The sequence below is a fragment of the Hippopotamus amphibius genome, chromosome 6 (assembly GCF_030028045.1).
Source record: "Hippopotamus amphibius kiboko isolate mHipAmp2 chromosome 6, mHipAmp2.hap2, whole genome shotgun sequence".
NCBI lineage: Eukaryota > Metazoa > Chordata > Mammalia > Artiodactyla > Hippopotamidae > Hippopotamus > Hippopotamus amphibius.
Window position 1 is genome coordinate 11,104,007 of NC_080191.1, and position 26,234 is coordinate 11,130,240.

General features: G+C 36.5%; 1 protein-coding gene across 9 annotated transcripts in view; it reads left to right on the forward strand.

The window, feature by feature from the left end:
* Window positions 1-972: 972 nt before the first annotated feature.
* Window positions 973-26,234, forward strand: part of ATG5 (autophagy related 5) — a 111,530-nt gene continuing 86,268 nt past the window's right edge. For 5 of the 9 annotated variants that reach the window (XR_009054331.1, XR_009054330.1, XM_057739254.1 and 2 more), the window contains exons 1-4: window positions 1,004-1,131; window positions 6,631-6,795; window positions 14,614-14,741; window positions 23,671-23,749. Coding sequence is in view for 7 of the 9 variants with exons in the window: in XM_057739254.1 (XP_057595237.1) it covers window positions 6,688-6,795; window positions 14,614-14,741; window positions 23,671-23,749 (315 nt within the window). In the remaining 2 variants the exon portion in view is untranslated. Of the gene's footprint in view, window positions 1,137-1,313; window positions 1,385-6,630; window positions 6,796-14,613; window positions 14,742-23,670; window positions 23,750-26,234 lie in introns of those variants that run through there. The other 4 variants (XM_057739257.1, XM_057739256.1, XM_057739255.1 and 1 more) reach the window with 4 other exon arrangements.

A 26,234-nucleotide genomic window follows, 5' to 3' on the forward strand; every position in this document is an offset into this window, starting at 1 on the left:
ACCCTTAACATGTGTGAAGTATGCCAATATTTCCTATTTTTTTTCACTTAAAAGATGCTAGTCATGACCCACTAACTTGATTTGATGACACACCAATGAGTGTGATTCACCCCTGGAAAATCATAGGGCTAGACAACCCCCGTGAAGATTCTTCTTTGAAAAAGAATCCTGTGGCTCCTACTAGGATTTTCCTAATCTTCCCAATTATCAGGAACCTATCTACTGTGAGTCTCAGCACAGCATTTACTCAGCGGGCACAGCATTATGTTGAAAGGCATGTGTAATTAAGAGAACAACGTTAAATGCCTGGTAAGACTTCTGGATAGACCCAGTGCAAACACTTTTTAGGAGTCGGTTTACTAATTGCTTGTTATTTTCACCAGCAGGAAGACATAGGTATGTATAATTGGATGGATGGCAGGGCTTTAGTATTCGGGTATTTCAGTCTTTTGTTAAATGCGGCTAGTAATCCGTGCTGTGACTCTCACACAGTGGAGACGATCAACTGAGAAAAAAGATATGAAAACACTTTGAAAACCAACGTTTTATTAATATTACTGTGTGAAGCCACGAGAGGGATGCGGCGAGGAAGCTCTAGTGAGGCAGCGTCTCAGTATCTGTAAAACTCTCTGCTCTCTTGGAACTGTTACGTCAACCTCCCTAAACACCAGTGACTATGCCGAAAGCACAGGACTCACGGAAGGAGGTAGACGCTGTGAGCTTGACAGGGGTTTGACCCCACCTTCACGGGTCTCCGCTCCGTCCGCGCATGCTCAAGCGCGGCTCCAGCCTCCTCGCGGGGTTGGGCCGAACTCGGAGGGCGGAGTGCGGGCCACGTGGGGTCCCGTGACGTCATCTCCGGGCGCCGAGGGTGACTGGACCTGCGGTGGGCTTCCAGAGCTCCGCGGCGCCGCGGGCTGTCTTCGCTGGACACCGGAGGGCGGAAGTGCAGCAGGGCTCGACTCCGACCTCCGCGCAGGCGCCTTCTGCGGCTGCGCGGGGCATCGGGACTTCGGGTTGTGCACGTCTGCGGGACAGTGTGTCGGGCGCTTTCCGCCGCCGCCCAGCCGGAGCCCGGGAGCCGAGCGTCCTCACCGGTGAGGGAAGCCGGAGGAGAAGCCGGCGCTTCTGGTAGGGTATGTGTGTGTCTGTCACCCCAGGGTGAGGAGGTGCCCGGTGGAGGAGGGTTGGGGAAGTGCCAGGTAGGTGTGGTAAGAAGGAGGGGCGTGTGCGGCGAGAGCAGCGCTCCCCCGGGCGGCGGTGGCGGGTGAAGGTGGTTCCTCCCGGGAGGCGGTGTTGGCCAGGCGCCGCCCCCGGAGCCCAGCGCCGGCTGGAGGGTGTAGCCTGCGCGGTCTCTCCGGGAATGCATCGGTTCCTTGCTAAGGTAGGAAGCTTGGGTCTCATCGCAGGCTCCAGAGTTTAGTTCAGGACCTGCGTTTTCTGTGGAACAGTTATGTAGATCGTAGTTATTTTACAGGCAGTTCGAGTCTATCCGAAATCGGTGGGGTTTCCCCCCCATTTGTCTTCTCAAAGGCATTCATTAAGTCTCATTGTAATAATATTTAGTGCCAACAAAGCCATTTTCCGTTGGCAAAGCACTTTCACGTACTTTAATTATACTTTGGATTATGTTCAAGTTGCACCTGAACTTGGGGAACCTAGGGAAACTGGATTGGTTCTGGATTTTTCTGAGGGGTGGGGAGGCACAGCATGTTTTCAGCAAGAATCAGAACCCAGAAGCTGTTGAACAGCAGTGAACTTACAAGGCCTTCCAGAATTTACTTGGTAAATTTCAGAGTCTTTGGGACTGTGTGTACTTGGATCTGAACCGAATTACTTTGAGATTTCCATAAAGGGAGTTGTTGGTTGAATTTTGAATTTGAAAGTAAAGATGTTGAGCTGAGGGTAGCAGTTGAGGGAAATTTTAGAATTTTATATTGGTTTTAAGTAGGTGCTTTGATCCTCAAAGTTATGGTGATTGAAATTGGGAAAAAGTGGACAGAATGGTACTATATGGATAAGAGTTTTTAGCATAATGTACAAACTTGAAGTGTAGGTTCACTTTATGAACAGTTACTAAATGCCTGTTATGTGCCAGGCACTGAACAAAAAGTAAACAAAACAATAAACAGTGAAGAAGATAATAAAAATCCCTGCCATCATGAAGTTCACTTTGGGAGGGGGGAGACATTAATTTAAAAAGTAATTAAAATGTCAGGCGGTGAAAAGTGCTATGGAGAAAAAATAATGAAGGGGAAGGGGAGTGCTGGTGGCGTGCATAGGAAATTGTAGTGGTGGCCTTAGAAAAGAAGACATTTGAGCAGAGACCTAATAATGGTAAAGAAGGGTGCCATGTGGATGTAGTGGAAAGGGCCATCAGAGCAACCACAAAGTCCCTGGAGCAGGAGCACGTCAGCTAGTTTGGCTGGAACTCGGGGAGCAAGTTGGGGAGAGAAGTAGATAAGCAGGTCAGAGTGGAGCCAGGTCATATAGGGCCTGGTAACTGTGTGAGACTTTAAGTTTTTTCTTTGAATGAGATGGTAGGGTTTTTTTGTTATGTTTTGTTTTGTTTTTTTAGTTGACATTTTAAAATTTATTTACCCTTCATCATGCAAACCCCACTCCTGTTTCAAGGCAATATCTCATTATTGCCTTGAAATAGGAGAATTATTGGCCAATAGTGCACATCTCCCACTATAAAATTCCTAATGGGAGATCTCTTTCTCCTTTAAAACTATCGTGAAATCATGTGACCTGTTCCAAACAATGAGATGCTCCCATATAAAACTTTGCCACTTCAAGAAGTAATACAGAGACACAAGGACAGTTAGAAAGATGGTAGGGTTGTGAGTAAAGGAGTGAACTGATCTGACTTGTATTTTAAAGGATTTTTCTGATTAATTTGTGTCTCTGTAGCAAGGGCAGAAATGTTGAGACCGCTGTGGGTAGGCCATTGCATTTATCTGGGTTAAAGGTCTGGATCAGTGTGGTAATAGTGGAGATGGTGAGAAGCGGCCAGATCCTAGCCTTGTGTCTAAGCCAGAGCCATCAGGTGTGAAGAGGGGTCGGGGATGACTCCCAGATTTATGACCTGAGCAGCTGAAGAATGGAGTTACCACTTGGGGAGTTGGGGAAGACCACAGAGTAATAGGGAGAGGAGGGAGGGAGATATGAAATCATTTTCAGTTTTGCACTTGCTACATTTTCAAGTGAAATGTCAACATACAGTAGTATATATGAAACTGAAGTTCAGAAGAGAAGTCTAGGCTGAAAATGTGAATGTGGGAGTTGTTAATGTGCAAACGATATTTAAAGTCCTGAGAGATCGCCAGAGGCAGAGTTCAAGGACCCTGGGGCACTTCAACATTTGGAGGTTGGAGAGAGTTATGGTTGGGGTGGGGCTGTTCCTTAAAACCCCTGTTTAGAACCCGTGATCCTTAGTAACCAGATAGAAGGAAATAGGAAGCCAAGTCATTAGCTGAGAGAGAGTGAGGACGGAGATGTGAAAATTTGAGGAGAGAGGGTTGATCTAGGACATTGGAAGAATAAATGGGCTAGGGAAGTAGGAGAATGCTGGGCAGTACTCAGAGCCCACTTTTGAGGTCAGTGTTCATAAATACAAAGGGAGACCAGCCAGCATATATATTTTTAGATGTGTACAGATTTACTGCTAGTAGTTATTTGATATTTTAAGTAATTTCTGAGTAGTTGGGGATTTTGTCAGCAATGCAGCTTCAGGTAGTAGGTTAGCCTTCCTTGGTTTGTAGTGTAAAAGGGACTGTTAATTGTGTATTGTATTGGGTTGGCCAAAAAGTTCATTCAGGCTTCCATAACATCTTAAGGAAAAACTCAAACGAACTTTTTGGCCAACCCAGTATTTTTATCATACTCACTATGCTGCTTGCTAAGTGTTGTTGGTTGAGCACCTACATCTTTCCCAGGCCATGAATTAGGTGCAGAGAATACAGCAGTCAAGAAGTAGTTAGTCCCTGCCCTCGGGAAGCTACTTCTAGTAGTAGAGAAGCTTACTTCTAGTAGACTGTGTGGTGGGTTAGAGTTTCTATTCTTCCAAAACATTGCCTTTAAGTTGGATACATAGTGTTGATACCATAGTGTATGTATGAGAGGGAAAAATATTTTTCTAAAATAGTGAAATTAGCTGAATTTAAAGTGTGATTGTACTGATTTAGAAAAGAGTTTAGGTGGGAAAAGTTTCTTAAGTAGCTAGTATGAGTTTTGGATTTATACATTTTATTTGTTTATGAAGTTTCCAGTTGTTTAACAAAAATTCCAGAGCCTACTGTGTGCTAATTATGTTAATATCCTGGATACAAAGGTGTATATGACTCAGTCTCTGCTGTGTGGGGAGGGGCAAGAGATAGATAAGATAAACATAGCTGCAATGCATGGTTACGCCATATAACACTAAAGATATAATAGTAGAAGTAATTAGATTGTAGTTTGCTTAGTGGAAACCTTCCCAAGGAGTTAATATTAAGGTGACTCTTCAGAGAGGATTAAGAGTTGGCCAGAAGGGGTGAAGGGTATTCAAGCAGAGGGGCCGTGGAAGCACAGGGAAACCATGTATTAAATACACTTATATTTTTCCAGTGGTTGGTTAAAAGGTGCTAAATACCCAACAACCCTGTGAAATTAGAATTATCTTCAGTTTTTCAGATATGAGGTTTAGAGATGTCAGATTTGTTATCCAAGGACATACAGCTTATATATGAAAGTCAGGGTTGAAACCCATGTCAGTCTGATTTCAAAACCCCTTAACTATCTTACTGTATTGCCTGCCGTAAGCATTTAAATCTTCTCTGCCCTTGTTCTTTGTCCCTCAGCCAGTCTTTTTACCAACTTCTATTCATTCTTCCTCGGAAAGGCCTCCTATCTGTCTCTCATCAATCCACTGCTACCAGTCTAGGTCAGGCACTCATCATATGCTTAGTTGCTGAAATTGCTTCCTGGCTGGCCTCTGTGGCTCGGGATCCCCTTTTGTGCACTGCTACCACATAATTGTTTTTATTTCACCATTATAAAGCCTTACAGCTCTGTAGGCTTGTCGGATGAAATTGAAAACCCGCAATTTTCTGTTTGATGTACTTCATGATCCAGTTTATATTTACACATTTGACATTAAAGGAATAATAATTGCATTTATTTTTCAGTAGGTACCGTGTCCAGTACCATGTCAAATACTTTATAGATTTTTTTTTTTCCCTAGAACAACCTGGTGACTTTTACAGGTAAGGAAATTTAGACTGACCTAGGATCAGGTATGATAGTAAAGCATGTCACAGTGTCGGCTCTCATTATCTGCTGCTCCTCCCAACACAAAGTTTCCTTAAAAGTTGGCACACATACCGCTCCTGCCACTTCCTGCCTTTGCTGATGCTGTTTTGCCTTGCATGGAATATTTGTCGTCTTTTCGTCTGTCCGTGTTCTACCCGTTCTTCAAGTTCAACATCTTTTAAAATTCTTCCCTAGACACTATAGTCTCTGTTAATATTTAACTTCCTCCCCTCCTCCCGTATGAAAGCTCTCACAAAGTAACATTTAGTTATAACCATGGACAGTTTGGAGTTGGAAGGGATGTTTGGCAATCAGTATGGTATGATGGAAAGCATATGAGATTGCTGTAGTAGAGGAAAAGTAAAGGTGCAGTGAGGAAACAGAGGTTCTGCCTGATTCATGCATAGAAGGAAGGCTGTTTTGAGCAGGGTCTTGATTGATGTCTAAGTTGGAAGACGATGTGGGGAAGGCTACTTTAGGGTACGGAACCACCAGCATGAGCAAAGCCAAGGAAAGGACCTGAAAGTGCATGGTATGTTTAGCAGGTTTGTAAATAATACCTTCTGGGCGATGCCTGAGATTTTAAAAAAGTTGCGGTTACCACCACCACCACCACCATCATCATCTTGTATGCATGCCCTCAGCACCTGCCACAGAGCTGGGCATGGCCGATGATCAAGTGTTTATTGACTCTATATTGAGTGTTGTTAGCAATGTTCAATGCGTGACTTTTAGTTAATTTCCTTTACTCTTATAATTCCAGTTTACACTAGATAATGCTTTTGATTATTGTAAGTTCTTGAAGTCTTTGACTTTTAAACATTTTTTGAGACAAGCTCTGGTTGGTTCTATCATTATGATGGTAGATACACCTTATAGTACTGTGTTATAGGCATTGTTCTAAGTGTTCTATATGTATTAATTTAATTTTCATATCTATTTTGTGTGCTCAGTGCTGTGATTCCCAATTTACAGTTGAGAAAACTGAAGCACAGAGAAGTTATAGGTGAAGAGTTCACTTTAGATAAGCGGTGGGTTCTTCTGGGGCTTGAGAGAATGATGCCAGTATAGTTTCACTTTGGCTGTGCTTCATTAGTTAGTTGTATGTGTAATTCTGAAATGGTTACTTCTGTGATCTCTTTAAATAAATAATTGCTCCACATTTAGAATTTGTTGTACTGATTTTTGCATTCATTCTCAAGAATGCCCATCACACAGTTTTTTGAAGTGAATAATCTTTATGGCATTCTTTTTTTCCTATAATCTTTTTTTGTTTTGGAGCAGGTTCATTTGGTTTTGCAAGGATCTGACTAATACTCTTTGTTTTATTTTCAGTTTGGCTTTGGCTGAAAGAGAATTTAGCCTATATGTACTGCTTTAACCACTGGAAGAATGACAGATGACAAAGATGTGCTTCGAGATGTGTGGTTTGGACGAATTCCAACTTGCTTCACCCTGTATCAGGATGAGATAACTGAACGGGAGGCAGAACCATATTATGTAAGTATGTTGATGGTGGCAAATGGAATATCCTAACTTTGTCCGTTTTTGTAAATAAAGCTCTAAGAACCTGGAGGCTGGTTTTCAACATTTTATATACAATTAACATGTGCTTATTATGGAAAAAATTAGGGGACACAGATCTGTGAAAAGAAGGAAATAAGAATCACCTCTAATCCTACTACTCAGAGGAAAAAAACACTGTTGACATGTTGTTATGGGACCTTCTTGACTTTCTTTTTCTTAAGCATATATAGTATATGGTCAATGAATCATAAGTTACGTGTGGTTTTTTAACAGGAAGCTATTTTGAAAATGATAGGTTCTGATTTGATTCTTTTGTATTTAGGTGGTTCGAAGTGACTATTTATATTCTTTTTGATAGCTCAGTGAACATATGAATGTGTGTGTGTCTTCATATGTTCATGATCTAATATAGATTATATGAAATATATTGTTGAATAACATAAATTGCTGTATATAGGCTTGTAGGTTTGAGTTAGTGTATTCTTTTCTGAAAAAAAGAGTATCAATTATCTTTTCATTTTAGTTGGCTTTTTTTTTCTTTTCTAATTGCATATATGACCCAAACTTAAGCATCTGTTAGTCAGAGATAATAGTATCTTGCCTTTTAACTGAATAGTCCCTAGTAGGCAAAGATATTCTCAGTTATTGTTATTTTAGTTTTTTCTTTTTGTCTCAGGTACACATAATATTGTTTACTTAGGAGGGTCTGGAGAAATGGAAGTGTATCTGTGGTGCTGGACTGTTTCTTGTTTTGCTTTAGTAAAGCTTGCCCTTTTGGCTTCTCCCTGTCTGTTGGAGAGGCAGCACTATTCCACAGCCTGCTCTAGCTGTGGGAAGTCAGGCTGCTGGAGGAAGCTCCTTCAGGGACCCATTCACTAACTTTTTGCGTATAGGAACTATTCCATTTTTCTCTGTGCATCCTCGAATCTGGCATAGGTCATGCAAATAGTGGATACTCAGTGCATGAAAACCTCTCCACACCCATGTTAGGGGTTTGTTTTAAATTCTCTGGTTTTTCTTATTGAATGATAACTTCAGAGAAATAGGGCAGTCTTTTGTACTAGTATTCAGGTAATCGTAACTGATTACATAAATTTGAGTCCTTTTAACTTTGGAAACCTCAACAATTTTCTGCCTTTAGAGAAACTTCCATAATTTATAATGAAGTATGGTCATAGTTTATTTTTAGAGGCATTTCATTTGTTAGATGTATTTTTCTTCTTCTCCCTCTGTAGTATGGGTTAGGATATCATTTATGTTTGTTCCCAAACTAGCGTTTGCTATTTTAATGAAAACCTTTTTACTTTGGGTAGCTTTCTAATGGTATCTAAACAAAGGAGTATATGTGTCCAGTTGGTCAAAGTGGCAAAAACTAAGGAATGTATAGTTTAAGATTGTTTACTTTTAAATCAAAATGTGATGTTTGACACACTTTCTGCAGTTAAAAAAAAAATCCAAGTAAAGAATATAACATTTTTCCTTCCTTATATATGAATCAGTTTAAATATGAAAAGACTGTTATGAGAACTAGAGGGCAAGTTGTTTTCTATCTGTTTCTGATCGAATTAAAAATGGCAAAGCATAATAGTGCATAACTGTTGGAGGAAGCTGATTGTTTTGTCTAATAGTAATTGATTTTTTTTTTTAATTCTTTCTAATTCTTCCACCCAAAAGAAACTTGTATATAGTCATCATGATTATGTTTTTGCAGATATTGGGTGATGGGTATATAATAAATATTAAAGAAAGAACTGGATTTTAAAACCATGCAGCATAATCGAGATTTTGCTCTTTACGTACATACATACTTAAGTTAATAAATGCATACGTATTTAAGTATAAGAAAGAAAATATACAAAACTACTAGCAGTGGTTACTCTTAGAATTATTATAGGTGAGCATTTTTGTGCCAATATGATTTTAGTTCACCTGTCTCTTGGTTATAAATTAAGCTTGAAAGTAGTTTTAATTGCTTTGAGTTAAAATGATGATAATGTTTTGAAGATTCTGGATGAAATGAGATGAAAATATCATAGCCTGAGAGCCAGTAGACCTCTTTCCCAGACATTATCAAAGTCCAGGTAAGGTGACATAACAGGGTTGTCACCATGGCCTGAAGAGTCCATTCGTGTTCATGTGGAGATGCAGGAAGGATGGGTGAATGGGAATGTAGTTTACTTTTATTAATGTGTATAGCTTATTTCTTAGAAACTAGATTTAAAAATATCCACCCACACCAGATTTACAAATTATTATTCAAAGAGTCTTCTGGAATTTCTTGTTTCCATTGAAAAAGCATATTGTTAGGTATATTCCTTTCTATTTCTGCATTTTGATTTGTTGGCTCTGCGTAAGTCTTCTTTCAGCCAACATCCTATATGTATATCATTGAGAATTGTATCTTATTTTACAGGGAGTATTAGGAAGGAAATTTGTTAGAAACCAAGCAACTTACCAGTTTTTGTTGTTTCTGTTATATTCATTTGAACTGTTGCTTTTCATTTAGATTATCCAGTATGAAATATACATACTAAATTTCATTCATATTTTGTGACTTGCTACCAGAGGCAGTCACACAGATATGTGGTCATTAATCTGAATAGACCTTAAACATTTCCCAGCTTTCCTTTTATGTTTCCTTAGTCAGCTGTCTCTGTTCTTCTCCACTAGGACTATTTTTCTGAGCCCTTTCTTGACAGATGACCTCACTTCCTACTTCACAAAGAAAATAGAAACCATATGATAGGACCTTCCTTAACTTTCTGCCACCAAGTCTGTAAAACATAGCTGCACTCACATACATTATTTCTTCTTCTCTCCTGTTTTAATGGAAGAGGTGTCCTTTCTTCTTAAGCAAGGCCCAGCCTTCCATCTGTGTTCTGGATCCCATTTCTTGCTTCTCTGTTTATTTTACTTTCAACTTTTTCTGTCTGCTGACTTCTTCTTTGCAGCATTTATATTGTCTCAAATCCTCCCTGTCTTAAAACAACCCTCTGTTGACACCATCCTCCTTTCAACCACTTGCTTTTCCTTTACAGCCAGACTTAATAAAAAGATGTTCCGTGTTCATTGTCTCCTTCCCACCTCCCACCACTTACTCCACTGTGATCATATTCTTACCCTACTCCAACAGAACTGTTCTTGTCAAAAGTCACTAATGACATCACTAATGACATCCTTTTTTTCTTAATTTTTTTTTTTTTATCAGACCTAGAGTCTGCTTTTGAACTTTCGTTCGCCTAATCTTCAGCACTATGTGATGTCATTGGCTGTTTTCTCCATTTTGTCGCACTGTCCTCTTGCCCTGCAGTGCCTCATTCCTGGTTTTCTTCTGTGGTGCCCTTTGCCAGATCTCCCTCCTTTGCTTGTTGGCCAATGTTAGCATTCCTTGGGGCTTTGCCTTTTTCTTTTTCCTACTTCACTTTTTTTGTTTTTCCCTCCTAGAGCTCTCACTCCGTTTTTATGCCTTTGTTGAGCATTTTTATGTTGAGAGCTCCCCAGGGTTTTTCTCCCAAACTCCAGACCTGTACGTCTTTCTGCTGGGTAGCCTCACTTAGATCTCTTGAAGGAACTCAAACTGAGTGTGTTTGAAACTGGACTCATCATCTTTACTCTGGAAAACCTGGTCATCTGCCATCTTCCCTACCTGTTTTGTCATCCAGCTAATTAATTACTCTTACAGTAATTAACGTGGGACTCATCCTTCGATGCTTCCTTCTCCCGTATCCCTGACATTGTCATAACTTAGTCTGTCTGATTTTACATATCAGATATTTCACACTTTTATGATTCCTTTCATACCCACTGATTCAGCCTAGTTCAGGACACCATTTAAAAACTAGTGGATTGGGTATTAACTTATTTCCCTGGTTTCAGTCTTGTCCTCTTTTCATTTTCCAGTCTGCAGTTGGAGTAATCTTTTCAAAACACGTATCTGGCATTGTCACCCGCCATCTTGAAACCTTTAGTGGCTTTTCATTGTCTTTCGGACCTTAGTGTAGTTTACAAGCTTCTTTACGATCTGGTCCTTTGCTTCTTCAGTGCTGTTCTGTCCTAAACCTCTACAGTCCTGTCATATTCAACTTATAATTCTTCATGTGGCAGTCTTTGTCCTTTTGTATTCACGCCATGCCTTCTGCAGTTCCCTCTGCTGAAATGAGCAGCAGTATCTCCCACCCCTACTCACATCCAGACATCCATACCCACCCATGTTTGGTTTGTTCCTGTTTCTCTTTTGACCCTTGCCTTAAAATTGACCTCCTGTCAAGGCCTTCCCTGAACTCCTACTTGGGTTAAATTTCTTTGCTACTTGTTCCTATAACATTCTTTACTTCCACTTTGCATTCATCATATTTGTAATTTTGTTTTTACTGTCTGTCTTCCTTTCAGGCCTGTAAGCTCCATTGAGAGGAAGAACTCTTTCTGTCTCATTCACTGCTCTATCCTCATCACCTAGTGTGATGCCTCACACACTGAAGTGGGACAGAATTCTAGTGTATTTTAATTCTGTTTGTGTTCTAGATAAGTGAATCTCTAGTTTTGTAATTGAAAATTGTTGGACAGAATAGGATTTGGTGTAAACAAATAATATTTTAGGCACTTTTTCCCCCCCCGAAACATAAGTAATCTATACAACTGTGTAAAACATGTATTCCTTATAAGCTGTACAGAAAAAACAAAACAAAACAAAACGAATCACTCGTGTCATACTGAGTACTTGACAGTGCTAAATGAGGAATAAGGGAATGATAGAGTCCATGTAGTAGACAGTATCCCTGGAGGGGTTAATCCTTTTTTTATTAAAAGAACTCAAAGAACCTTGAAGACATTAATCAAAGTGAAATAAGCCAGACACAAAAGGACACATATTTGTCTAAATGATAAATAAATCTAAATGATTCCATTTAGATGAGGTACCGAAAATGGTCTAATTCAGAGAGACAGAAAGTGAGAAAGTGATTACAAAGGGCTGCGAGGGGGGATGAGGAGAATGGGGGAATTACTGTTTAATAGGTACAGTATTTGAGTTTGGGTTGATGAAAAGTTCTGGAGATGGATAGTGGTGATGGTTGCACAAGAATGTGAATGTATTTAATGCCACCGAACTTAAAATGGTTAACATCGTAAATTTTATGCTACGTATATTTTACCACAATTTTTGAAAATGAACTTGAAGTCAACCAATGAGATACACCAAAGAAGAACCTTATGTGATATGGTCTGGATGTAGAAGGCAGGGTGATGTCTTTTTTGCTGTTATTTTCTTTCCATTTTTACCTATTTAAATATTTATTAGATAAATTGTATCTATACCTACTCTAGTTATTTCTTAGTGCTACTGTGTATAGATATTATATTAGTCACAGATTGCTCCCACAGGCCAATTTAGAACAGAAGATTCTAACTACCTTTTCGTGTAGATTCTGTCTTAACAATGAGCATTCTTTTAAAATTTATCACTTTTGACCTTTTGCCCCACTTAACCTTTGGCATCTCTGAATCATTCAGCAAATATTTATTGTATGCTTGCTGTAAAGCAGGCACTATTTTGGGCATCGGGAATGTTAGCAGTGAACAAAACTGATGAAAACCTCTGTCCTAATGGAGCTTACATTCTAATGTTCCTCATTCCTTATTGTAAATAAATTTTTGTTTCATAAAAATCATTTGTGAATTTTTCAGCACGTTTGGTTGAACCTCATGTGTGTAGTACAACTCTTTCCAAAATCAGGAGCTGATATCCACACTCATTTAGTCCTGATGTGTCTTCCTTCTTACTATCTCCAGAGGTTAATATCATTCTCTACAGAATAGATAACTGGGTAATGCCCAACAGACATTTTAAAGTCCTTGACTTACTAATATAGAACTATTGGACTATAGATTCTATTTATTTATTTTTTAGAAGTGGCTAATTTACTGTGCTATTTTAATTTCTTAGAGACTGTCCATGATACTTCTGTACTTGATTCTGTCATTTCTGATTCTAATGAATCATTTCTTTGCCATTTATTTAATAGAATATGGTTTTGGCAAGTTATTCAGGCTGTATGTAAAATAGAGCTGATAATAATACTTCCTGTAAAACTACTAGTGCTTTTCCTTATACATAGTATTAGTTACCTTTTTTTTCTTCCCTAATCACATTCTAGTTGTTTCTTTATGAAAGAGGAACTTATGTTCTGTTGAATCCACACTGCTATCCAACAGCTTGTTCCTAGTAGTGGTACCTGTTACTCCGTACTGGAGCATGCCAGCTGCCGCCCATACTCCTGTACCCTGTAGCTCCCAGGACCGCTGTCATGTTCCTTTACCCAGCTGGGGCCTGTCGCCTTGATCTTCAGTCGTTAAGTGTCGGTCCCTTTAACCAGAATATTTCTCCTTGTATGTATTCCCCAGCCCAGTACGTAATTCTGCTTGATTTACTGGTCAAAAGACATAACCTTGAATAAGCATGAAAAGTGATGCAGAGTTACACTCACAAAAGCAGCTGAAAGAGTAACAAAACAGTTTTACCAGCCAAAGAAGACAGAAGCTTAGGAAAGCAAGAAATGGCTAGAACGTCTGCTGCAAAGGAGGAAAATACAAGAACTGTTGCCAGTTTCCTCCTTTTATCTACTTGTATATTCTTTAAATAAATCCTTGCTCTCTCAGGTTTTCTTTCTGGGTGCCTTCCCTGGGGGAAAAATGCTGATGGCCTTCGTACCATTCCAGTTGAGGCTTTCTCAACCTCAGTGTTCCTTTCCAGACTTTTCTCTCTCCAGAGTCCAAGTAGGTCCAGCCTCCATAAGGACAGATTGAGGGAGTTGATTGACAATGGCAGGATCACCAAGTCCTCAGCATTATACTCTAAGCTTGTGCTGTATTGCATTTAAAGATTTAAATGTGACTTTTGAATTTAAATTTAAATGTGACTTATCTGTCTGCTTCAGATTTCATTAGTAATCACCAAAATCTGTTCTGACTGATTTCCAGAACTCCCCTGCTTTTCCATTTCTCCTTTGTCATCTCATGTAATATTTCCTTAACAGATTTCCTATCTAGACTCTTTCCTTATTGCAGTTTTTATATACAATGGCTAGAATATTCCCCAGGTACTGTTTCTCATCATGCCACCTCTTTATTCATGGCATCATAGTGGGCTTCGTTGTTTATCAAATGAAGATTTCTATGTGACCTTTAAAGGCGTTTCTATTGCCCATGAAGTATTTTTGTAAGTATTTTTAATAAGATTTTTTAAATCTCTACTTTATTTTAGCTTCATAGAGAAAGATTATGTTCTTGTCTTAGTGTTCTTCACTGCAACCTAAGCCAGTACACAGTAGATTATCAAAACCTGATGGACCAATTGAGAAGTCCCGATCGATAAGTCAAGGTGTACATTAGACTGAGTTGATTATTTTCTCAGAAGTTAAATTAACTCAGGTGAATCATATTAATTTTTAAGTTAACTGTAATAAGTATCCTAGATAATATGACATCTGATTGCATTGTGTTTTTATTTGGAAAAAAATATTACAGAATTATTGCACATAGACTTGTGTGGTTTATTTTAGGCATTTATCCTATAAGCTGTACATAAAGTAATGACCTCATAAGAGATTTTAAAATATCTTAGCCTTTAGCCTTTGATTTTCTATAAAAAGCAGTTGACTTTGTGTGGAATATTCAAAATAATGCAAAGAACATGCCTGCTTTTCAGAATATTCAAAATATATTAAAAAAACCTATTTCGTGTATTTCTTTTTGAAAAAATAGTAAATAAATATGGTTTACAAATTTTCATTTCAGTTGCTTTTGCCAAGAGTAAGTTATTTGACGTTGGTAACTGACAAAGTGAAAAAGCACTTTCAGAAGGTTATGAGACAAGAAGACATTAGTGAGATATGGTTTGAATATGAAGGCACACCACTGAAATGGTGAGTGAATCTTTCTGCATTATTAAGCGTTGAGTATATGCTAGCTTTAAGAGGGTAGAGTGCCTTGAAGCAGTTTTTTAAAAGTTCCATACAAGAAATCACTAATCTAGCTCTATAATACAGTGAATTTTAAACCAGTGCTAAAATATTTTATTAGCAATATTTCTGTCTTCTATTTGGATGCATGGGAGACTGGACAGATTTGTATATATTCATCAATAGATTTTTTTATATGACATAATATATTTGGTTATAGAGTTTTTTTAAGACGTGGGTGAGTCAAAAATTATCTGCATGCTGGCTGTAGAATTTATTTTAATTAACTTTTAGAAAAGATAAATACATCATTTTTTGCCCCAATCTCCTTGCTTTTCAAGACACTTTGTCCATCTGTCAACAAGCTTTCGTATTCCCTCATTAAAAAATGTTTTAGGCTGAGCTGCGAGCCATGAATGCACCACTGTCTTCACTTCTGCATCATAAGTGAATCTTCATCCTCATAGGGCTGCTTTCAGGAGACCAAACAGGTGAAAGTCTGATGGAGCAAGATCAGGACTATAGGGAGGATGCTTTAACACCTCAAAATGAAGTTTTTGCAGAGTGTCAGCAGTGTGGGCAGAAATATGTGGACGTGCACACCCTCAGGCCACAAAAAACGAATCACTGCACGCTGCTCTTCTTTCTTGCAAATCACAAGTGGGGCATCCATTTTTGCTTGCACTGCAGTTGCAAATGAACTGGTGTAACACATTCACACCTGCACAGCAGTGACTGGGGAGACCATAGCCTTGAATGGAAAGTGCTGATAAGACAGTGAGGCCAACAGAAGTTTTAATATAACCAGAGTGCGGATAATTTTTGACTCACCCTCATTTATTTAAAACTCCCTTATGAGTAAGTCACTCTGTGACACTATTCAGTTTTGTTTCTGTCTCTAAAATCTTAAGATCTTCATATACACATAATTTCCTAAAGGGACATCTTTCAAACTGCTGCCACATATAGTTGACCACTGTACTATAAGCACATATTGTTTAGCCTTGGTTTAATATTTAAAGTATGCTGATTTCCTTTTTGTGTGAAAAATAATTTTGGTAGTGTATCAGAATACCATTTTTTCAGAAACATTTAAAATAAATATCCTTTTTCAGAAACATATTGAAAATAAATCCTAAATCTGGGCTTATCCATGTACAGATGATGTGATTTTGGACTTCCTCTGTTACTGGGAGCTTTGGTCGTTGTGCTTCCAAAAATATTTAATGAAATTGAAGAAATTATAGGGAGTATAATATTAAAAAATGACTCAAGATATGCTGAGATGTAGGTGTTGAAATGCTGCCATATAGATTAGTTGAATGAAAAAGATACAGACTGAGTCAAGCTTTAAGTGAAATATGAAAAATATAAATAATTTAATAATGGACTTGCTCTCTGATTCCGGGAATAATTGAAGAGTTTTAAAAGAGACTTAAAGCAAATAAAAGGAAGCTAGTAAGTGTGTAATAAGTGCAGCTGACTTGAATCCAAGGGTTACTTAGAAACAAGGAGTGAACTTATAGAACTCACTTGGTGCTGATGAATTTCTAAGAGTGGGTAGATTTCTCTTAATGATTTAGAAACATACAAAGGTGATGTATTGAGTTATGGGTCATATCACAAACCTTTTTTTTTCTTTTTCTTTTCTTTTTGTGTAACATTCATTTTTTAGTCAAAACAATACTGAGCTTCATAATCACATTTTCAGACTTATTATGGCTCTTGAATAGTTCTAGACCTCCGGCAGCATCGATAAGTCATTATTTCTTTTTATTTCTCAGAAGAATTGGAGGTTTTGGAATGGGAAGTTGGCTTAAAAGAAGTATAAGAGGAGCAAGGATCAGGAGAGTAGAGGGAAAGGAAGGAGGGGGAAAGAGTGGGTGAGTAGCAATAGGATATATCAATGTTCTCGACAGTTCTATCTGTATTATAGTTGGATGTTGAAATTGTATTGCCTTATGCGTATCAGTTATAGATTACCGTAAGAACGCACGCTACTGACAGTGAGCTTTTCTATTTTATCATTGTAAAGCATGGGTTCTCAACAAGGGCCCGATTGACATTTGGACCCAGATAATTCTTTGTTGTGGCAGGGCTACTCTGCATGTTACGGTGTTTTAGCAGCAGCCCTGGACTCTACCCACTACTGCCAGTTGCACTCCCTTCAGTTGTGGTAATAAACATGTTGTTAAATGCCCTGGGGCAGGACGTGCAAAACCACCTCCAGCTGAGAACCTCTGGAAAAGATGGGAAACCTCAGTTTAGCTTTCATAGTAAATGATGGTTAAGTCATCATCTTTCAGCTGCTGTTTTAATGAATCTTGTGTGATGGTTGTTTTTGTATTTGATATGATTTGTCTTCCGTAGGTTTGTATTGTGTATATGATATTAGTAAACAACATTTGGACCCATTTCTCCCTGTTCCGACAGAGCGATCATTTTGACTTCAAGATACGTGTTCCTACTTTGTCATTATTTATCCCTCTGAAAGTCTTTTATTAAAAAGTGAAATTATTTTTCCTTTTAGAGAGCTTATGTGAAAGCAGTTGTGTTCACATATCTTCATTTTAGTTTTGGGGTGTTAACTTTTTATGCACGATATCACTTTCATAGCTGTGTCTTACTGTGTGCTTATTGAATTTAATGGCTTTTGATACAACTTTTCCTTTAGTGTTGTTAGGTACTCCATATATTTGAGGAATGAATAACTTACCAAGGCATGACTATAATCCAGGACCCCTGGGCTAAGTTCTGATCTTTTCTCTCTTTTCTCCCAATAATAGCCGTTCTCTCCTATGTGATGAGTTATCTTCAGAAATAGGCTGTCAATATCTACCTGTCATTTTAAGCAGTGGGCTTCATAGGATAGGATAATCGTTGTAGGGAAGCAGCTATCACTGGAGCTTTGTAGGACTTGGACTTTTGAGACCGTAAAGGTGTCTTAAGAGTAGAGGAGCATTTATTTGAGTAGGGTGATAACATCTGCCTTATACTTGATTCTTTGGAGTTTTAAGTAAATTCAAGTGAGAAAAGAAATCAAACACCAGTTTAGATAATTCATAAAAGAAGAAAGCATAAATTGATATTCCTTCTCTCTCTATAACTGTTCTATTCTATTCATATTAATTATTATTACAGATATTTAATCATCTATGTGAGATGGTTGAGGAGGTGCTTTGTGTCTTAAGCAGTAGCTAGTAAGAGGTGCTAAGCAAATGTTCGTTGAATGAAAAAAATGAATCTAAATAAGTCTTTTCATTTTGCTGAAAAAACTGAAACTCAAATAAAATAACTTAAATGAGCAAGTAGGACTGTATTTTGAGGGTTCTTTCTAACATATGTGCTGATATTCTCTGTTAGTTATTTTCTCCGATTCTGTATGTTCTAATTACTTATGTTAATTTGTCCATATTGGAGTAGAAAAATATTTAAGAACAGTGGTATGCACATAATGAATACTTAATATGTAGAGAGACGCCAAGGAGACTTTATCTGATTAGTGCTTTTGAAAATTATATGGGAAATGGAAAGTGCTGGTCTTAAATTAAGAATCTCTGTTTTAAGAGTGATTTGAGTTGATTAGTCAGCAGAGGGTGCTCTAACATTACATTTTAAGGGATAGTTTCTTGTTACCATAACTTGTGTTCAAAATTTGTATTTGTTACTTTTATATTAGGCTTATTTTAAGAGAAAAGGTCTTGGTTCTTGTAAAGAATACTTTGTGTGTATACCGTAATGCTAGTCAGATCCTAGGCCTCCAGGTACACGATTTAGAAAAAGGTTCTTTGTCAACTGTAAAACAAGTGTCTCTACTGGGGTATTATTTTGTGTAAATTGACTTATTTTCAGGACTGATTGTTGAAAATAAGTTGTGGAAACTACCTTTTGAATTAAAAAAAAAAAAAGGCAGCAAATACTGATGTTCATCTTAAGTGTAGGTATATAGAGCGACCCAGAATTTAATACTGTACCTATGTGATTTCAAAAGTAAATTTTAACAAAATAACTTTAACATCTTAACTGTAAATATTGTGCACGCTCTTCTCTTATGTCCAGTCACTTTTCTAAGGTTGTGAATTTTTAGAATTTTATGAATTATTCTGTAAGCGATTTTTGAAATGTGGTTTACTTAGCATTTTATACATGTTGTATCCCTTTAGTGGTTGTTTCTGTACTTTTTCATCTGTAAGACTAGGCTTAGATAGTTGAGAAACACAGCACTAGCCTGTAATTTGTTTGGTTTGTACCACAGACAGAGTAAGGCAAAAATAGATGGTAATCATTAAATTACTTTGGTTTACGTTTCAGTTAAAGCCTTTTTATTCATTAGAATGTAATCATGTTTTCAGTGAATCACTAATGTAGCAAACATGAATAAGATGCATTTATTTCAATGAAATGGAGTGGGACAGTAGTTCTCTGGTATACAGGGAAGATTCCTTTCAGTGCTGATCTTAAAATATTGGTTTGCTACCTAACTGCAGATATTTAGACTAGAATGAGCCCCTTTGGCTGACCTCAGAGAGTATCTGTAACTGCCGTACCATGTGCCAGTACGTATGTGTATGTTAGCAGTAAAGGGCAAAGAAGAAACAACTTGTGCAAAAGAAAAAAAAAAAAGGAAAGAAAGAAAATGTTAATTCATTTTGAGAATTGAATTTAGAAAAGGCTAGAGCAATTTAAGGAAGAGAAAGAAAACGGATAAAATGTGAAAGTAGATGTAACACTAAATATTCTGGTGCAGTCAATTTTTATAGTGCAGTAGATTGAAGTTTTGCTAGTTGGGTCCTCTTCTGGGGTATATTCCAGGTTCAAATCCTCACCACTTCCTTTTCTTTTAAATTTAGGTTCTTTTGGCAGGAATAGCAATGTAACAGCCAAATGACTACATTATGATTTACTCATAGTTATGGCTTATGTGGTTTCTGTGTTGTGGGTTAGGAGCCTCCTGACAAAACTATGTAGAGTATCTGTTTAGAGGAATTGTGCAAATTAGTACTTTTGAAATTTTTGACATAAACCAGATTATAGTATAAGAGAAAGTCAGTAATTTTAATTTTTGCCAGTTCTGTGTTTTAAATTTTCTTGCATATTAATAGATTCATCAGAAATAACGAGTCTTGGAACCAGTTAATTCATGTGGCGTATTTGTTTGGTATTAGTATACTTGCATGGAAATCATTCTGACATGAGCATCTGCATTGATGATCCACATAAGATCTGTATACTTTGACAATAGATATAAATATAGTTATTTTACTCCTAAATTTTTCTGGCTTAGTTTTATTTTTAAATAAATTGTTACAAGATAATTGTTAGCTATTATATTATTTAGAATGCTTTTATGATAATATTTTGTATTTTTTAAAGTTGAATATAAGTTTTAGAAATTATCATACTTAAATTTCCATCCTAACCTTAGTATATTAGGAAAAACCCATCATTATTTACTCTCTGGGACCAATGAACTTTAAAATATATATGTGTGTGTATATATGTATGTCACTTTATAAATAATTTAGAGAAGAATAAAGGAATGGTGTGTAACAACTTTATTGCAGAAACTTTAATAAGCATTTAAATACAGAAATTCAAAATTTCACTCCATGTTTTCCTGGTTTTCAAGGTATATATACCAGAGATGGGCAATGTCCTCGATGCAAGCAACTGTTCATTAGTTGTCAAACATTCAAATAGACCTCTGTGAGGTTCTAGCTTATCATTCCTTCTGGCTCTTCTTGCGCTTAACAGGAATGCTTTATGAAATTTTAGAAGCCTTAGATCATGATTTTGTTGTAAAATAATTTTTTTTACATGAGTAAACATCTAGAATGACCAGTTCAATTCTTTTTAATTTCTACATCATCTAATTCCTTCCAGTCATCTTTGTGTACAGATCTGCCTTTAGCATTTGCCCACTTACTGTCAAGTAAATTGCAGTATACAAATGGCATTAACGATAGGAATACTGACACACATCCTTTTAGCAAAATGGAATGGTCTAGGTTCTAGTCACAAAATATTGTATGAAGAAATCCTTTCTTTTGAATGACTAAGTGGATAAGAATGCCATATGTCCTGAGGTATACATTGTTTATTCATTAGTTTTTGAGTTGTATAAAATTCACTGAGGATGTCATCATCTAAAGACTCATAGTCTGAGATTTCACTTAATCAATTTTACCAATATCATTTAAGTCTAAAGTACTACTATCTGTCTCTTCACAAAAATCTTCTGATTTATCTAATTATGTAACATCTTCCTCTGTCAATATGGGTGGAAAATAAGGCATTTTGAATTTTCAGCTGTATTAATGATAGCTAAAAGCAGACTCCAGAGATGGGGCTCTGCCTCCTTATTTTATGCTTTATTGAAATATGGTATAATGTTTTAGGTGACAAAGAAAGAAAGCAGAAGGATATATTATTATATCTTCCTTCTAGGCATAACATTATTCTTCCAAATTCTTATTATTTTAATCTTTTTTTTAGTTAGGAATAATTGACAAGTAATGATGAAGTAATTCCTAAAATGATGAAATAGCAAAATGTTTCAAGACAGAGGAAAAAAATAAGATTTTCTCATTTTCCCTGTGAATTCATATTGCAGTTACTAGATAGAATAGTTTTATTCTTTTTTCTTCTTAAGTGAGTTTTCTCTGTGATTTTTGAAAGACTTTTAAGAAAGAATAAAAGGGGGGATTTCCCTGGCAGTCCAGTGGTTGAGACTTTGCCTTCCAACACAGGGGGTGCGGGTTTAATCCCTGGTTGGGGAGCTAAGATCCCACATGCCTTGTGACCAAAACCCCAGAAACATAAAACAGAATCAATATTGTAACAAATTCAATAAAGACTTTAAAAATGGTCCACATTAAAAAAAAAATCTTAAAAAAAAGAATAAAAGTTATAAAGTATTAATCTTGAAATAAAGCTTCTCAGAAAATTTCAGAACCTAAAATTGGGCCCATTGGATCTTTATGGTATACCAAGGGTTAGCTATTTTGTGGATCTTTGATTTATGCATTCATCATCTAGTATCTACCTTGTTCAAATTCTGTGCACTTACAATCTCTTTTTTTTTTAATATTGAGGGTAAAAAATAATTATTAAGTCTTCTTATGTTTAACTTGTATTTTGACTCAGATACTTATTATTTTTAAATGTACTTGATTTTATATGATAGTATAGATTGCTTTAAGATAATATTTGATTTAACTTTAGAATTTGTATATAGTTGCATTTGTGAATGGTGAAGAATGTGTACAACACTGAATTGCTATTCATTTTATGGGGTTACTGGTGAATCTATTCAGTAGGTCAATCACATAATTTGCTAAAGGGATTCTATAATTATATCTGCAGTGCTACAAAGCGTTTGGAAAGCAATATGCTCTGTTAAAGTACTCACATTCCTTCTTAACCTAGTTGCACATAACTCAGAGGGACATGAAGACTAAAAATGGTCTATTTTGTAAACGTTCAAGGCATTATGTAGAGCTTGTACAATTTTAAGCGGTCAGAGAGAAGGACCAGAATTGGATAGAATCTTTAACTTGTTTATAGTGTAATATTTTTGTTTTTTCAATTATTATTTTTATTTCAGGTTTCAGCTGAGGCTGGAGTTTTTCCTGATTTCAGAGTTTCCCAAAGCAAACATTGTATAATTTAGTTAATCCAAATTTTTCTTCGTATTCATTTCTAGTTAGGAAAGATTTCTGTTAGATACTGACTTTCGACTAGAGAGAAGTTTGAGGGTTTTATTAAGAGATACAACACATATATGACTAAAGCTACTCACTGTTTTATTTTAAATAGCAGGGTATTCATCCTAGATTCATTCTAAATAAATATATATGCTCTCAAATGACTAATGATTTTTCCACAGTTATATTATGTAGATGTAAGCAAACATAAATAGTATTAGCTAATATTTGAATCTTGGTCAGGTAGTGTATTTGGGTCACTCATTTTGAAGGAAATTAGAAGTACTTTTAAAGTTTTCCAATTTTAAATCTAGGAGTAATTCACTAATATATTATACAGAAAAGAACAGGACTGTACATAAAACCAAGCAGTCCTTTTTTTGCCTTTGTTGAAAAGATTATTTAATTTTGATTCACTAATTAAGCTACTTTACATTCATTAAAAGAATGTGTAAAAAATAAGATTTGTTCACTGAAATCTGCAAGGTTTGTATTATTAACTTGTTTGTTACTAAATAATTTGCTTCACTGTGAGTAATGGTTATATTAGAAAATGTTCTCTTATTTAGGAAGTCCCAAATTTATTACTTAAAATAAAACTTTAGAATTAGATTGCAGAAGAATATTCAGTGACTTTGGAAAATGCTGACATATTGTTGTATGGAAAAAGCAGGTTATAGCAGTTTGTAAAGGATAAGCCTAATCTATATTTAGTTATGTATGCATGAAGAAAAGACTGGAAGTTTATATGCTGTAATGTTAATAATAATAAGTACAGAATAGGTGATTGCATGCTCTTTTAGGTGCTCTTCTCAGCTATTAAAATTTTAAATTAAAAAAAAAAAAACTGGTTGCCCAATTTGAATACTGGGATGATAATTAGGTGTTGCAGTAGTGTGACATAACAGTGCTCGTGGCTGATAAAAGGTGTCTTAGTACGATTTTATTATGTATATTGAGGATTCCCTGGGGAGTGAAATGGTCAGAAAAAAACAGAAAACAAAAAACAAACACCTGATGCCTAAAAACTATGCCATGCTAAGCGCAGGTAACTGTGTGAAATGTTACCTTCCTGTGATTTGTGGTTTAAGTCTCCTAATATTAGATGTTAAAACATGCTGGAAATTTATTTTGGAGTTTTAGTTTAAATATTTACTTTTTCTTAAAATATACTCTTTCGTTTTTAGGCATTATCCAATTGGTTTGCTATTTGATCTTCTTGCATCAAGTTCAGCTCTTCCTTGGAACATCACAGTACATTTTAAGGTATAGTTTAAATAGCATTTCCTATTTTTCGTACTTGTGGTACTACTTAGTAAGTAGACTTAGAGTAGAATTTTTTTTTAAGTTGTTTATTGCTTTTCCCATGATACTTTTTATTTGCTAAGCTGCCATTAGTGTTTATCTATAAAATGCCTTTCAGTTTCTTCTTTACTGTTGGCAGAACCATTTAAACATTTAACGTGTAAGTGCCTATTCTTTGTGGGAGCTGGATACACTGTGCTTAAAATTTATAATATTTTGGAATATTTCTATTTATTAAAGAAAATCTCAAATAGAAAGAACAAAATCCTGAGTGCATGTGGGCATGGGAATGGGGAAGTGAGGCAACCTAACACTGAGTAACTCTAGGGCTATTTTGATGCAGTGAAGAGAAGTGTTAGGAGACAGAAATCCAAAGACTTGCTATAAGTCTGTTTTGAGAAATATTCGTTCCTGTAGTTTTTAAGAGTCCAGGATAGATTTACTGTAACCTAATTTTCTCTCATTATTTTACAAAAATCTCATCCCTCTTCTCCCTAAACACCCTCATTCTCTATCCCCCATCCAACAAGCAAGTACTGCTGAAGGATGAACCTCTTCTAGGCAATGATTCTTAAATAGTGGGAGGGAGATATGCTGAGTTTGAAAAGTCATTTAGGTGCTTGATTTGCTTTCCCGTTAGGGACAGTTAATTCAGAGTCATTGCCCAAAGGCTCACCCAATCTTCTTAAGTTGTTTTCCTTCCCATTTTACTAAATTGAATTTGTGGGTCTTTGACATTTATTCCCCTGTTATTTGCACGAACATGCTCTGCATAGCATCATGTCACCACAGATGTTAGTTACCATGGAACCATACAGAGTGGGGACATGGTTCTGATATGCATGAGTTTCAGTTGTCATAAAAGGCAAGGAATGCCTGTATGTATAATAATTTAAATTTAAAATTATATGAAGGTGAAGCTAGTCCAAGCATAATAAGTGTAGAGGCTCCATATTGCCTAACAGGTCTTCCCATTACGTTGAAAAGTAATTCCAGTAATTAGATTGTGTGTGTATGTGTGTGTGTGTGTGTGTGTGTGTGTGTGTGTGTGTGTGTAATGCACTCCAAAAGACTGAAATTTAGGTTAAAATATATCATAGCTACCCATTTATTTATTCCTTCAACAAATATTGAGAGCCTGTTCTCTGCCAGCCAGGCACTGTTCTAGGAACCTGGGATATATGAGTGAATGATACAAAAGATACTCAAACAAATTTTATGGTACCTGGCTGGCATTGCATGCTAGGCTCTCTGTAATTACTGATAGAATTAGGTGATGGATTGTAATAATGATAGGAGAGGCTTAGAATTCTTATGATTGGTATAGTGTTATGGTTCTCAGAGTGTTCAATGGACCCGGATCCATGAAGGTTCCTAGTTCCATAATACTATTAAGATGCTATTTGCCCTTTCCACTGTATTTAAATTTGTACCGATCTGCAAAAGCAATGGTGGGCAAAACTGTTGGCTCCTTAGCACAAAGCAAGGCAGTGTACCAGAATGTACTAGTGGTATTGTATTCTTCACCGCCACACACTAGGACTGTTCTGGGTGAAGCAATACAAATTATTATTATTTTTTTAAGAACTTTTATTGAGATATAATTGACATACAGTAAACTGAATATATTTAAAGGATACAGCTTGATATTTTTTTTCTTATTAGTAATGTATATATGGCAATCCCAATCTCCCAGTTCATCCCACCCCAACCCCCCCGAAGCAGTACAAATTATTAATTATTAATCTTGACTTTTAAGTACATGTCTTTTTAGTCTCCTGTGTGGCGAAATGGGAATACACATAAAGCACTTTTGCTGTGTGCCAAATATGATGGTTGTTTTAAGAAAAAGCATCGTGCCCTTGTTTGCTTTGCGAGCTAAATTAGTCACTTTTCTCATGAAACACCATTTTTTATTTGAAATAGTGACTGAGAAACTGTGGTTTATTCACACTTGAGTATTTGTTAGATAATTTCTTGAAAACAAAGTGACCTCTCATTGCAAGGAACACAACTGACAGTATTTGTTTCCTTGCACTTTAAAGTGAAAATTTGAATTTTGGAAAACATGTATCTGTTACCATGAGCTTGACAGCTTTATTGTTTGTAAATAATTTTCCGATGAGATTGGTGGTCATTTTAACAAATTGATTTTTTAAGGAATTTTATATAGTGAAATGTGAAAACGTTGGAGAAAGGCCTACCTTAACTCAGTAAACATATACTTTCCAGATGACCAAAGCATGATGTTGTGAAATTATGCATGTGTAAAAGATCTGTTCAAAGTGCATGGTTGGCATCAGGAATTTTAATATAACAGAGGTCAAAATGTCTATTGATGTTGTTTCAGATTCCACATTAATGTTGCAATAAACTGTATGTATCGAATTTGATGTAGTATCAAAAAAGGATATCCATAAATCTGGAAAGACTAGTAAAATACTAC